This window comes from Hemitrygon akajei, chromosome 10, assembly GCF_048418815.1.
Source record: "Hemitrygon akajei chromosome 10, sHemAka1.3, whole genome shotgun sequence".
NCBI lineage: Eukaryota > Metazoa > Chordata > Chondrichthyes > Myliobatiformes > Dasyatidae > Hemitrygon > Hemitrygon akajei.
Window position 1 is genome coordinate 175,487,980 of NC_133133.1, and position 14,672 is coordinate 175,502,651.

General features: G+C 46.1%; 1 protein-coding gene across 1 annotated transcript in view; it reads left to right on the forward strand.

Moving 5' to 3' along the window:
- Window positions 1-14,672, forward strand: part of LOC140734995 (CD9 antigen-like) — a 52,551-nt gene that overhangs the window by 4,166 nt on the left and 33,713 nt on the right. Inside the window, exon 2 of the mRNA XM_073059791.1 lies at window positions 10,760-10,862. Within this exon, the coding sequence (XP_072915892.1) occupies window positions 10,760-10,862 (103 nt within the window). The remainder of the gene's footprint in view (window positions 1-10,759; window positions 10,863-14,672) is intronic.

Consider the following 14,672-nt stretch of genomic DNA (forward strand, 5'->3'; position numbering starts at 1 on the left):
TCTTTGATTATGTTGGCTCCTTCACTGAGGCAGCGAGAAGTGCAGACAGAGTCCATAGGGAGGACTCTCTGCAGTTTCTTGTGGTCGCAGGCAGAACTGTTGCCGTACCAAACCATGATACATCTGGGGGAGAAGAGAGAATGTCAGGGGTCATTAGGGTCTTCGATTATCTTTACTGAGACAACGATTATTTTTTCCTGAACTTTACTATTATCTGCAGGTTCTGAACTTTTGTTTGTGATGCAACTGTAGAGATACTGAGAAGCTTTGATAATTGAAATTGTGTAAAATGATCACATAGCAGGTCATGTCTTAAAGGTGACCACTGTGAATTAAAATGAAGAAAAACAAATGTAAAACTAGATGGAGGACTGAAATCATTCCTATCTTCAGATGTTCTGCAAATGGTTTCCCAAACTCCAGATACCTGACCCCACCTGGGATAGTTTACAGTGGGGAATTCACCATGGATAGGTCCCGAGTTTGGCTGCGAAAGGTGGAGGGTTGGCCGTGGGGCTAGCAACCCCCTCCCAGAAATGTCATCAGAAGCTCCAAACACCCCACCCCTGGAGAGGAAGGATCTTCTCCTAGAAGAGGCATCAACTACCTGCATCATCATCTGTTGGGGGGTGGGGGGGGACTGCGCAGGACTGAACGAAGCTGCAGAAAGTTGTGAACTCAGATAAAGGGAGAGAGGGCTCAGAGATGGACTACGTAAATTTGAAGGCGGTGTGGAACTTAGAAACATAGAAAACCTACAGCACAATACAGTCCCTTCAGCCACAAAGATGTGCCAAACATGTCCTTACCTTAGAAATGACCCAGGGTTACCCATAGCCCTCTATGTTTCTAAGTTGTTGGTGAAGTTTGTGACTCAGGCTTGCAGGAAGCAACACCAGTTCCTTCCTTAACATTGGGAGTTGGTAAGACTGCGGTAGTGCCTTTTCATTATTACAAAAACAAACTTCATTCATAATAAAGATACATTCCAAAGATAAAACAGTGCCAAACCTTTTATGTCCAGGGTCAATACATTCAGTAGTGTCAACTTTCATAGAGTATGGAACAGTACAGGCCCTTTGGCCCACGATGTTGTGCCAACCTTTTAAACTATTCTGTGATCAATCTGACCCTCCCTCCCCATAGCTCTCCATTTTTCTTTCATCCACATGCTTAAGAGTCTTTTAAATGTCCCTGATGTATCTGCCTCCACCACCACCCCTGGCAGGGCATTCCACACAACCACCACTCCCTGTAACAAATTTTGCTCTGACATAAACTATATTTTATCAATCATCTTAAAAGTATCCCCTCTTGTATTAGCCATTTCCGCTCAGGGAAAAGTCTCTGGCTGTCCACTCAATCTATACTCCAATATCTGCTGATGTTTTTCCTTGTGACAGCTGCTAAAGTAACCAGCCCGTGCTTTCCTGCTTCCTGTCCCCTCCCTGTTGTACAAGATGTTGGTGAGACCGCGGTCACGGTGCTGTGTACAGTTTTGATCTCCCTGTTATAGGAAATACATCATTAAACTGGAGAGAGTGCAGAGAAGATTTACAAGGATGTTGCCAGGACTCGAGAACCCAAGTTAAAGGGAGATGTCAGACAGGTTAGGACTTAATTGCTTGGAGCGCAGGAGATTGAAGGGTGACCTTGTAGGGGTGTTCACAATCATGCCAAATAGGTAGGGTGAGTGTTTTTCACAGTGAAGGGGAACTAGAGTGCATAGGTTAGAAGGAAGAGGGGGAAAATAATTAAATAATGCCTGTCCAAATGCGTTTAAGTACTGCTATTTGACTGACTTTCTCCCTTCTCCATTCTCAGCTCTGACATAATGTTTCAACCCAAAATATCAACCATTCCTTCTCCATCCCCAACACCAGTGAGTCTCTTAGATATCCATTACCATTACCTTGACAAGATGTTCCACACATTCACCATCTGCTGTGTAAAAAACCTACCTCTGACATCTACCCTGTACTTTCCTCCAATCATCCTAAAATTATGTCCCCAGTATTCGCCCCAGAAAAATTATTCCGCTCTAGGAAAAAAGTCCTGACTGTCCACTCTATCTAGAACATAGAAAATAGAACATAAGAAATTTACAGCACATTACAGGCCCTTCAGCCCACAATGTTGTACCGACCGTGTAACCTACTCTAGAAACTGCCTAGAATTTCCCTACTGCATAGCCCTCTATGTTTCTAAACTCCATGTACCTATCTAAGAGGCTCTTAAAATATCCTATTGTATCCGCTTCTACCACCGTCACCGGCAGTGCATTCCATGCACCCACCACTCTGTGTGAAAAACTTACCTCTGACATCCCCTCTGTACCTATTTCCAAGCACCTTAAAACTATTCCCCCTCATGTTAGCCATTTCAGCCCTGGGAAAAAGCCTCTGCCTATCAACACGATCAATGCCTCTCATCATCTTACACACCTCTATCAGGTCACCTCTCATCCTCCGTCGCTCCTGGAAGAAAAGGCCAAGTTCACTCAACCTATTCTCATAAGGCACACTCTCCAATCCAGGCAATATCTTTGTAAATCTCCTCTGCACTCTCTCCATAGTATCCACATCCTTCCTGTAGTGAGGTGACCAGAACTGAACACAGTACTCCCAGTGGGGTCTGACCAAGGTCTTATATAGATGTAACATTACCTCACGGCTCTTGAATTCAATCCCATAGCTGATGACTGCCAATACACCATATGCCTTCTTAACAACACTGAAACCTGCATAGCAGCTTTGAGTGTCCTATAGACACAGACCCCAAGATCTCTCCAGATCCTCCACACTGCCAAGAGTCTTACCATTAATATTATATTCTGTCTTCAAATTTGACCTACCAAAATGAACCACCTCACACTTAGAATCAGAATCAGAATCAGGTTTATTATCACTGGCATGTGATGTGAAATTTGTTAACTTAGCAGCAGCAGTTCAATGCAATACATAATCTAGCAAAGAGAGAGAAAATAATAAATAAAACATAATAAATAAACAAGTAAATCAATTATGTATATTGAATAGATTTTTAAAAATGTGCAAAAACAGAAATACTGTATATTAAAAAAGTGAGATAGTGTCCAAAGCTTCAGTGTCCATTTAGGAATCAGATGGCAGAGGGGAAGAAGCTGTTCCTGAATCGCTGAGTGTGTGCCTTCAGGCTTCTGTACCTCCTACCTCAGTGGTCCCCAACCACCAGGCCACAAAGCATGTGCTACCGGGCCGTGAGGAAACAGTATGATTTGTCGATATGAAACGATATGAGTCAGCTGCACCTTTCCTCATTCCCTGTCACGCGCACTGTTGAACTTGAACGCATGCACAGTCATCAGTCACCTACACACAGTGATACCCTCGTGCCAGGAATCACTGGTTGGCCTCAGGTAACCAGCTGCCTTGCACAGCCGGTGGGAAGTGCCGTTGCTACCAGTCTGGAGCGCGGACAGATGGGCGCCGCCTCTAAACCTGTTTAGCACACCGAATGTTCGTGGGGAACCCGGTGCTAAAATATTCGCAGACGACCTAATTCAGGCTCAGGGTTTCGTAAGTAGCAGAGCAGCTACCTCGCTGCGATCTACTGAAAGTCATCCCTCAAGCCAAACTTTTGTCCATCGATAGATCCCACCTACCTATGGGGGGGGGGGGGGGGGTGGACACGCGCCCTGTTGCACTCCTCGCTCGGTCGGTTGCTCTCTCCGGACTGCGACCGCCGTGGTCCGGCACGGGGACCTCCGGCCCTTACCTTGTTCTCTCACTGGTGTGTTGCAATGATTTTATATGTTCATGCGAGGAGAATATGTGCTGTGTGTTTAATATCCAAACGTTACTTAAAATGTTATGATGCTATTGACTTATCAGTGAGTTATAATTGACTTATCACTATATTCATACGAGGAAAATATGAGCTGTGTGTTTAATATTAAATTCATTAGATAAACCCTTTTAGAAACGAAATTGAGTGTATTAGCCACTTATAAGTGACCCATAGTTGACTTATCACCTATATTCCGGCCGTGATTAACACCCACACCCCCCCCCCCCTCACATTGGCCAGTCCGCAAGAATATTGTCAATATTAAACCAGTCTGCGGTGCAAAAAAGGTTGGTGACCCCTGACCTACCTGATGGTAACAGTGAGAATAGGGTGCTGGAGGTCCTTAATAATGGACGCTGCCTTTCTGAGACACCGCTCCTTAAAGATGTCCTGGATACTTTGTAGACTAGTACCCAAGATGGAGCTGACTAGATTTACAGCCTTCTGAAGCTTCTTTTGGTCCTGTGCAGTAGCCCCTCCATACCAGACAGTGATGCAGCCTGTCAGAATGCTCTCCATGGTACAACTATAGAAGTTTTTGAGTGTATTTGTTGACGTCAAATCTCTTCAAACTCCTAATGAAGTATAGCCGCTGTCTTGCGTTCTTTATAACTACATTGATATGTTGGGACCAGGTTGGATCCTCAGAGATCTTGACACCCAGGAACTTGAAGCTGCTCACTCCCTCCACTTCTGATCCCTCTATGAGGATTGGTATGTGTTCCTTCGTCTTACCCTTCCTGAAGTCCACAATCAGCTCTTTAGTCTTACTGACATTGAGTGCCAATTTGTTGCTGCGGCACCACTCCACTAGTTGTCATATCTCACTCCTGTACGCCCTCTCATCACCACCTGAGATTCCACCGGCAATGGTTGTATCATCAGCAAATTCGTAGAAGGTATTTGAGTTATGCCTAGCCACACAGTCATGTGTATACGTGAGCTCTTCCTCCAAACTAAAGGTGTAGCCATGGGCACCCGCATGGGTCCTAGCTACGCCTGCCTTTTTGTCGGCCATGTGGAGCAATCTATGTTCCAAGCCTACACCAGTATCTGTCCTCCTCTTTTCTTACATTATATCGACCACATGCTGAGCTCGTCGACTTCATTAACTTCACCTCCAACTTTCACCCCGCCCTCAAATTCATCTGGTCTATTTCTGACACCTCCCTCCCCTTTCTAGATCTTTCTGTTTCTATCTCTGAAGACAGCCTATCCACCAATGTCTACCACAAACCTACTAACTCCCACAGCTACCTAGACTATTCCTCCTCCCACCCTGTCTCCTGCAAAAATGCTATCCCTTTCCCTCAATTCCTCCGCCTCTGCCGCATCTGCTCTCAGGATGAGGCCTTTCATTCTAGGACAAAGGAGATGTCTTCCTTTTTTAAAGAAAGGGACTTCCCTTCGTCCACTATCAACTCTGCCCTCCATCGCATCTCCCGTATTTCACGCACCTCTGCCCTCACCCCATCCCCCCGCCAGCCCACCAGGGATAGAGTCCCCCGGTCCTCACCTATCACCCTACCAGCCTACAGATCCAACGCATAATCCTCCGTAACTTCCGCCACCTCCTACGGGATCCCATCACCAGACACATCTTCCCCTCCCCCCACTCTCGGCTTTCCGCAGGGATCGCTCCCTACGCGACTCCCTTGTCCATTCATCCCCCCCATCCCTCCCCATGGACCTCCCTCTGGGCACTCATCCCTGCAAACGGAAGAAGTACTACACCTGCCCCCACACTTCTTCCCTCACCACCATCCCAGGCCCCAGACAGTCCTTTCAGGTGAGGCACCACTTCACCTGTGGATCAACTGGGGTGATATACTGCATCTGGTGCTCCCAATGTGGCCATTTATACATTGGGGAGACCCGCCGCAGACTGGGAGACTGTTTCGCTGAACACCGGCGCTCGGTCCTCCAGCAGTGGCGGGATCTCCCTGTGGCCACACACTTCAATTCCACAGACCACTCCCACTCCGATATGCCTGTCCATAGCCTCCTCTGAGCAATACCTTATCTCCCGCCTAGGTAGCTTCCTACCTGCCAGCATGAACATCCAACTCACTGACCTCCGTTGATACCCCTGCCCCCCCCCCTTACCCCATCCCTATCTATAATTTTAGTCTGGTTCTCTTTCTCTCTCTTTTTCCCCCCTCACTATAATCTCCCCCCAGCCCTACCTTTCTTTCTCTTTTATTTCCCATAATTCTCCACCTTCCCCCTAGCCCAGTTCCCTTCAGCCTATCACTTCCCAGCTCCCTACTTCATCCCTCCCCCCACTTCTTATCCCCCCTCGACCATCCCATGTTACTTCACTCCTGATGAAGAGTTTCGGCCCGAAACGTCGTCACTACCTCCTCCCATAGATGCTGTCTGGCCTACTGAATTCTGCCAGCATTTTGTGTTTTTACTTATCTAAGTTAATGTTTTTCAAAATCTCCAGCACATCCTCTTTTTTAATGTCTATATGCTCAAATTTTTCAGCCCGCTCTAAGTCATCCCTACAATCACCAAGATCCTTTTCCATAGTGAATACTGAAGCAAAGTATTCTATCTCTGCTACCTCCTCCAGTTCCATACACACTTTTCCAACGTTGCACTTGATTGGTCCTATTCTCTCACGTTTTATCCTCTTGCTTTTCTTGCTCTTTATGCTCCCAAAGTTCCTGCCTAATAGCTTCATATTTCCCCTACCCCAATTAATTTTTTTTCCAAATTGTCTGCTCCTCAGGCAATTTTGGCTGATAACAACCTACAAAGTTACATAAATACTATTGATAATCTATAGGTGAAATGGACTCTTAAAATATGGAAAACTATTATAAAGGAATATAAACTAGAGGGAGATAATGCAATTCTTAAATGGTGTGCGTATGACTCGGATTTTATGCCAAATAAAATGAATGCGAGATTTAAGGACTGGACAGCTAAAGGACTAACAGTTCTTTGCAATATAATGAAAGAAGGGACACTGTTCAGTTTTGAAATGCTAAAAGAGAAACACTTATTAGAAAAACAAGACTTTTATCAGTATTTACAGATGCAACAGTATGTTAATAAGAGGGTTAAAAATGTAACCAAGGCAAGTACATGTTTGATAGAGCTATTTAGAAAAGCGTATAATTCAGACAATGGTAGTAGAATCATTTCAAGCATGTATAAGGGGTTGTCAAATCTTAAAACACATTCGACTTCATACATTAAAACAAAATGGGAGAAGGAAAGAGGGATAATTATATCTGAGGAAGAATGGACAACAATATGGAGATATCAATGGAAGTGTACCAGTTCACAGAAATGGAGGGAGTTTGGATGGAAAAACTTGATAAGATATTTTATTACACCCTCTCAGAAATCCCATTATGATAGTAACCTCCCTGTTTGCTGGAGAAATTGTGGAAATCAAAATGCAAACCATTATCATATTTTCTGAGATTGCCCCATTATCAAAGATTATTGGAGTGGGATACACAATGCCCTACAGGATATCTTTAAATGTGAAATACCCTTAGAAAGTAAGAGATTTGTGGCAAATATGAATATATATACAGTATCTGAAATACATCTTATGGAAATGTTTGTTTGATGATAAACTTCAATAAAAATAAATTACCAAATTGTCTGCTCCTATCCCTCTCCAGTGCAATGGTGAAGGAGACAGAGTTGTGGTCACTACCTCCAAAATGCTCACCCACCAAGAGATCTGACATCTGACAAAGTGTATTTCCCAATACCAGATCAAGTACAGCCTCTCCTCTAGCTGGCTTATCTACATATTGTGTCAGGAAACCTTCCTGAACACACCTAACAAACTCCACCCCACCTAAACCCCTTGTGCTAAGGAGATGCCAGTCAATATTATGAAAGTTAAAATCTCCCATCACAACAACCCTATTATTATTGCTCCATTCCAGAATCTGCCTCCCTATCTGCTCCTCAATATCCGTGTTACTATTGGGGGCGGGGGGGGGGGGGCTATAAAAACCCCCAGTAGAGTTATTGCCCCTTTCCTGTTTCTGACTCAGTAGACCATCCCTCCATGGCTTCCTCTGTTTCTGCAGCCGTGACACTGTCCCTAATTAGCAATGCTAAGCCCCCCTCTCTTTTGCCTCCCTCTCTGTTGTTTTTGAAACATCTAAAGCCTGGCACATTCAGCAACCATTCCTGCCCCTGAGACATCCAGGTCTTTGTAATGGCCACAACATCACAGTTCCACATATTGATCCACACTCTGTTCATCCGCCTTGTTTATGATACTCCTTGCATTAAAATAGACACATCTCAAACCATCAGGCTGAGTGCATCTTTGCTCTAACATCTGCCTATCCTTCCTCACAAACTCCCTACAAGCTGTCTCTACTTGTGCTCCAACCTCCCCATCCTCTGCCTCTTCATTTTGGTTCCCACCCCCCTGCAAATGTAGTTTAAACCCTTCCCAATAGCATTAGCAAACCTCCCCACCAGAATAGTGGTCCCTCTCGGATTCAAGTGCAACCCGTCCTTTTTGTACAGGTTTCTGAGCATTTGGAGAGACATAATCTGATTAGGGATAGTCAGCATGGTTTTGTCAAGGATAAGTCGTGCCTTATGAGACTGATTGGTTATTTTATCTGTGCCTCTTATTTTCTTGTACACATCTATCAAGTCAACTCTCATCATCCTTCACTCCAAGGAGAAAAAAATCTATTCTCATAAGACCTGCTCTCTAATCCCTGCATCATGCAGACATGCTTTCTAATCCTGGTAGGTCTCCTCTGCACACTCTCTAAAGCTTCCACATCCTTCTTATAATGAGGCAATCAGAACTGAACACAGTATTACAAGTGTGGTCTAACCAGGGTTTTACAGAACTGCAACATTACTTTACGGATCTCGAAAATGTGAATTCCAAGATTGCTCTTCCCTCCGCACTACAAAGAAGCGGCTAACTTTGTTTTAAACCTTAGCACCATTCCTCTCATGTGGCTCCCTGGGTGGATACACCCTTCCTGTGTATGTGGGACAGAGTCGTGTCCACGCATATCTATGCTGGTAAGGTAGCAGCCTCTCTGGGTCCAACAAATGGTGCAAATGTTTGTTTTAAACATTTTTCTCATGATTGCAAGACCCTGTTGGACATTAATATTACAAAATGCTCCACCTGGAGAAGGAGGTGCCAAAAGCAGTGTGAGAGAAATCAGACGCACAGTAAGTGCACTGGAACCCAGGCTGAAAGGCTAACCCCGGCTGAGCAGCTCTCCCATCAATCGTGTTCTCCAGTGGAATACTTACTAGATTACCTTTGCCTGCAACTGAACCAGTGTGAGGTGAGGAACTCCTATGTGCTTGTTCTTACAGAAAAGTAGATCCCATGCACCATTAATCTTCAGGCTGTGACACTCAGGGACTTGTGCTAATGTTATTTTGTGCCAGCATTGCATATCTCGAAGTGCTGTGTGTGGTGAACTACATATACCTGTCTGGACTGCTCCTGTGGCTCCTCCCACAGACCCCTGTATAAAGGCGATTGAGGCCTGAGCCCGGCTTCATTCTCCAGGATGTAGTGTTGTTCATTCTTCCAGTCAATAAAAGCCGATATCTCGCTTCTTACGTCTCAGAGTGAGTTATTGATGGTGCATCACTGTGTGTGACTGTTGCTGCTGTGTTTTGTACCTTGGCCCTGGGAGGAACGATGTTTCATTTAGCTGTATACAATGCACATGGTTGAATGACAATAAACTTGAACTTGATTTTGATCTCAGACCCTGGTTATCCTGGGTTCAGCTTCACTCCGCTGCCACCATCCAGATTGTTGTAGACTGCAAGAGTCTCATGCTGGGCTGAGAGCTGTAGAGCACAGAGAGAGGTTCCCAGTGGGGTGGCTGATAAACTCCTTCCGTAAGGGTCTGTGCTGTGGGGTTTAAGTGTTGGAGTTGTGAGTTATAGTTGGATGTAATGGATGGGTTTTGTTGAGGTTGATATGCAGGGAGGGGTGGGGTGGGTGTGATGAAGGAGTGAGGATGGGGTGAGGAGGAGGTGGAGAGGGGGTGGGGAAGGTGGAGAGGGTGTGGATAGGGGGTGGAGAGGGACTGGGGAGGGTGTAGATTGGGAGTGAAGTAGGAGTGGTGGGATGGGAATAGGTTGGAGAGGGAGTTTGGTAGGGTGTGGATAGAGGGTGGGGAGGGGTGGATAGGGGGTGGGGAAGGTGGAGAGGGTGTGGATAGGGGGTGGAGAGGGAGTGGGGAGGGTGTGGATAGAGGGTGGGGAGGGGTGGATAGGGGGTGGGGAAGGTGGAGAGGGTGTGGATAGGGGGTGGAGAGGGACTGGGGAGGGTGTAGATAGGGAGTGAAGTAGGGGTGGTGGGATGGGAATAGGTTGGAGAGGGAGTTTGGTAGGGTGTGGATAAAGGGTGGGGAGAGTGTGGATGGGGAGGAGGGGGTGGATAGGGGGTGGGGAGGGTGTGGATGGGGAGGAGAGGGGGTGGGGAGGGAGTGGGGAGGGTGTGGATGGGGAGGAGAGGGTGGGGAGGGAGTGGGGAGAGTGTGGATGGGGAGGAGGGGGTGGGGAGGGTGTGGATGGGGAGGAGAGGGTGGAGAGGGGGTGGGGAGGGTGTGGATAGGGGTCAGGAGAGGGTAGAGGGGGTGGAGGGATGGGGAGTGGTGGAGAGGGGTTGGGGGTGGGGCTCCAGGAACATTAACATACTAACTGATATGTCTTTGAACTTTGAGCGAAAGCCAAAGGGACCATAGGAAACCCACATTCACACCAGAAAGAACACACACAGCTGCTTACAGAGGACTCCAGCTCTGAGCACTGAACTCCGAGGCCCCGAGCTGTGCTAACTGCTAAGCTGAAGTGGCAGCCCTGTTCCAAAGTCCCTCTAGCAGTTTGCTTTTAGGCATAAGTGGTGTTGTGACCTCAGAAGCATCTGGTTGATGTTTTTCAGCTCCTGGGCCTCGTGATCTTGATGCTGGGTTTCTGGTTCCGCTATGACCAGAGGACAAGGACCCTCTTCGAAGTCGATAAGAGTGCCGAACAATTCAGCATCGGTGAGTTCTGGCTGTAAGGCTCTCCACTGTCACCGCGGGGAGATAAACTCGGATTAATGGAGTAATGCTGACACCATAGGCCCTGACCCATCTGCCAGCTCCACGCTCTGCTCTCACTCTCAGGACAAGCTCAGCATGAGACGACGCCTTGGTGTCCTTCCAACCTCTCAGATTCTGTAAAACCTGCCAGCAGTCAGCCCTTCAGGATCAGCACACAAAATGCTGGAGGAACCCAGCAGGGCGGGCAGCATCGATGGAAGTGAATAAACAGTCGACGTTTTGGGCCGTGACCCTTCGTCAGGACTGGAAAGGAAGGGGAAAGATGCCAGAATAAGAAGGTGGGGGGAGGGGAAGGGAGACAAGATAAAAGGTGATAGGTGAAATGATTTGGGTGGGGGAAGGCTGATGAAGTAAGAAGCTGGGAGATGATGGGTGGTAAAGCCAAAAGGCTGGAGAAGAGGGAATCTGATAATAGTGGAGAAAATAGTGGAGAAACATTGGAGAAAGTAAAGGAGGAGGTGATAGCAGGTAAAGAGAAGAGGTCAGAGTGGAGATTAGAAGAGGGGAGGGGGAGGGAAAAATTACTGGTCCACCCTTCGAGATATTGGCACTCCTCCAATTCTGATCTCAGAGTCCCATATTTAATCTCTCAACTGGTGTTTGGACTGCCAGGGTCCCTCTCTGAACTCCCCACCTCCATCCCACTTTAAGATGCCTCATGAAACCAGTTTGGAATTGGAATCGGAATTGGTTTATTATTGTCTCATGTACTGAGATACAGTGAAAATCCTGCCTTACACACTGTTCGTACAGATCAGATCATTGCACCGTGCATTGAGGGGGAACAAGGTAAAACAATAACAATGCAGAATGAAATGTCACAGCTGCGGAGAAAGTGCCGTGCAGGCAGACAAGGTGCAAGGCCATAATGAGGTAGATTTTAAGGTCAACAGTTGTTATATTGTACAAGGGAACTATTTTATAGTCTTAGACCATAAGACATAGGAGCAGAATCAGGCCATTCAGCCCATCGAGTCTACTCTGACATTCCATCATGACTGATTTATTTTCCTTTTCAACCCCATTCTCCTGCCTTCTCTCTGTAACCTTTCATGCCCTGACTAATCGAGAACCTATCAGCCTCTGCTTTAAATATACCAGTGACTTGGCCTCCACAACTGCCTGTGGCAATGAATTCCACAGATTTGCCACCATCTGGCTAACGGAATTATATTCTGAGGCTGTGCCATCTGGTTCTAGACTCTCCCACTATAGGAAACATCCTCTCCAAATACACTCTATCTAGGTACTTCAACATTCAATAGATTTTAATGAGTTCCACCCCTCATTCTTCTAAACTCCAAAGAGTACAGGCCCAGAGTCATCAAATGCTCCTCATACTTCATTTGTGTACAATTCTGGTGGACTCTCTCCAATGCACATCTTTTCTTAGATAAGGGGCCTAAAACTGCTTCAAGTGTGGTCTGACCAATACCTTATAAGAACTCAGCATTAGGTCATGGATTTATATTCTAGTCCCCTCAAAATGAACACTAGCATTGCATTCGCTTTGCATAACAATCAGGTAGAAGTAGTCCTTGAACCTGGTGCTACATGCTTTCGGGCTTTTTTGAATCTCCTGCCTGATGGAAGAGAGAATGTCCAGGGTGGGTGGGGACTTTCATTATGCCAGCTGCTTTACCGAGGCAGTGAGAGTGTAGACAGTCTCCGAGGAGGGAGATTAGTTTCTGTGATGTGTTGAGCTGTGTCCACAACTCTCTGTGTTCTGTGTTCCTTTTGTATGGAATGCACACAAAGAAAAGCTTTGCACAGTGTCACTGGTCTAATTCAGAATCAGAATCAGGTTAATTATCACTGACATATGTTGTGAAATTTGTTGTAATACATAAAATACTGTTACAATCAGAAATATATATGGAACATAGAAACCCTACAGCACAATTCAGGCCCTTCGGCCCACAATGCTGTGCCGAACATGTCCTTACTTTAGAAATTACCCGGGGTGACCCACAGCAAAAAGCTGTTCCTGAAGCATTGAGTGTGTGCCTTCAGGATCCTGAATCACCTCCCTGATGGTAGCAATGGCTGTGTAAATTTCTTTATCCACTTCCCTCCTCGATCCTCAATGCAGTGACTAGGCAAGGTGTAAACAATCCCACAGAGAGGAAATATTTTCACCGGGTCACTATAATTTAGTTCCCCCTGGCTTAAGCCCAGTGCCTTCCAGTCCTCGAGCCTCCAGCTTGAGATCAGCCTCACTGTTCAACCCCTAATCATTTTCCATCATGTCACCTCTTGCTCTGAACTAAACCACCCCACAGCCATAACAAGCTTTCCTTATCGCAGGAATTAAGGATGAAAATTAAAAGTTTTATTTGTCATCTGTACACCAAAACAGTAAAATGTGTTGCTTATGTCAAATCAAATCAGCAAGGGTTGTGCTGAGGGCATCCCGCAAGTGTTGGCATGATTCTGATGCCAACATGGCATGGGTACAACTCACTAACCCTAACAGTACGTCTTTGGAATGTGGGAGGAAACCAGAGCACCTGGAGGAAACCCACATGATCATGAGCGTACAAACCCCTGACGGGCAATGGTGGGACTTAACCATAGAACCATAGAACTATAGAACACTGCAGCACAGTACAGGCTCTTCAGCCCTCCATGTTGTGCTGACCCATATAATCCTTAAAAAATAGTACTAAACCCACACTACCCCATAACCTTCCATTTTTCTTTCATTCATGTGCCTGTCCAAGAGGCTCTTAAATACCCCTAACGTTTTAGCCTCCACCACCATCCCTGGCAAGTCATTCCAGGCACTCACAACCCTCTGTGTAAAAAACTTACCCCTGATGTCTCCCCAAAACTTCCCTCACTTAATTTTGTACATATGCTCTCTGGTGTTTGCTATTGGTGCCCTGGGAAACAGGTACTGACTATCCACCGTATCTATGCCTCTCATAATCTTGTAGACCTCTGTCAAGTCCCCTCTCATTCTTCTACGCTCCAAAGAGAAAAGTCCCAGCTCTGCTAACATTGCTTCATATGACTTGTTCTCCAATCCAGGCAACATCCTGGTAAATCTCCTCTGCACCCTCTCCATAGCTTCCACATCCTTCCTATAATGAGGTGACCAGAATTGAACACAATACTCTAAGTGTGGTCTCACCAGAGATTTGTAGAGTTGCAACATGACCTCTCTACTCTTGAACTCAATCCCCCTGTTAATGAAGCCGAGCATCCCATAGGCCTTCTTAACCTCCCTATCAACCTGTGCAGCGACCTTGAGGGAAAATAAAGTACTGTTAGAAATCTGTGGGTCAAGCAGCGTTTGTCATGGTCGACGTTTCAAAAGCCTGCTTCAGTGACTGAGAATGCGGAGAGGAGAGCATTGGTAGAAAGGGAAGAGAGGGGTGTAAGGCAGGAGTTTGTAGCTGATCCAGATGAGGAGGTGATGATGGACAGAAGGTGCCAGCTGGGCATGAGGGAGGGGTCGAGTTGGGAGGTGCAGCTGGTGGATAAGACGTAGCTAAGAAGGACATCCTGTTCAGCAAGTGTGAGTTGGGCTGAAGGGCCTGTTTTCTAGAATCAGAATTCAGAATTAATGTTATTGTTGTTTTGTGGCAGCAATACAGTGCAATAGGTGAAAATCACTATGAGTTACAATGAGTTTATATTAACTAAGATAAATAGTGCAAAAAGAGAATGAAGTAGTGAGGTCAGTTCATGGATCACCCACAAATCTGATGGCAGAGGAGAAGGAGACTATGAGACATAGGAGCA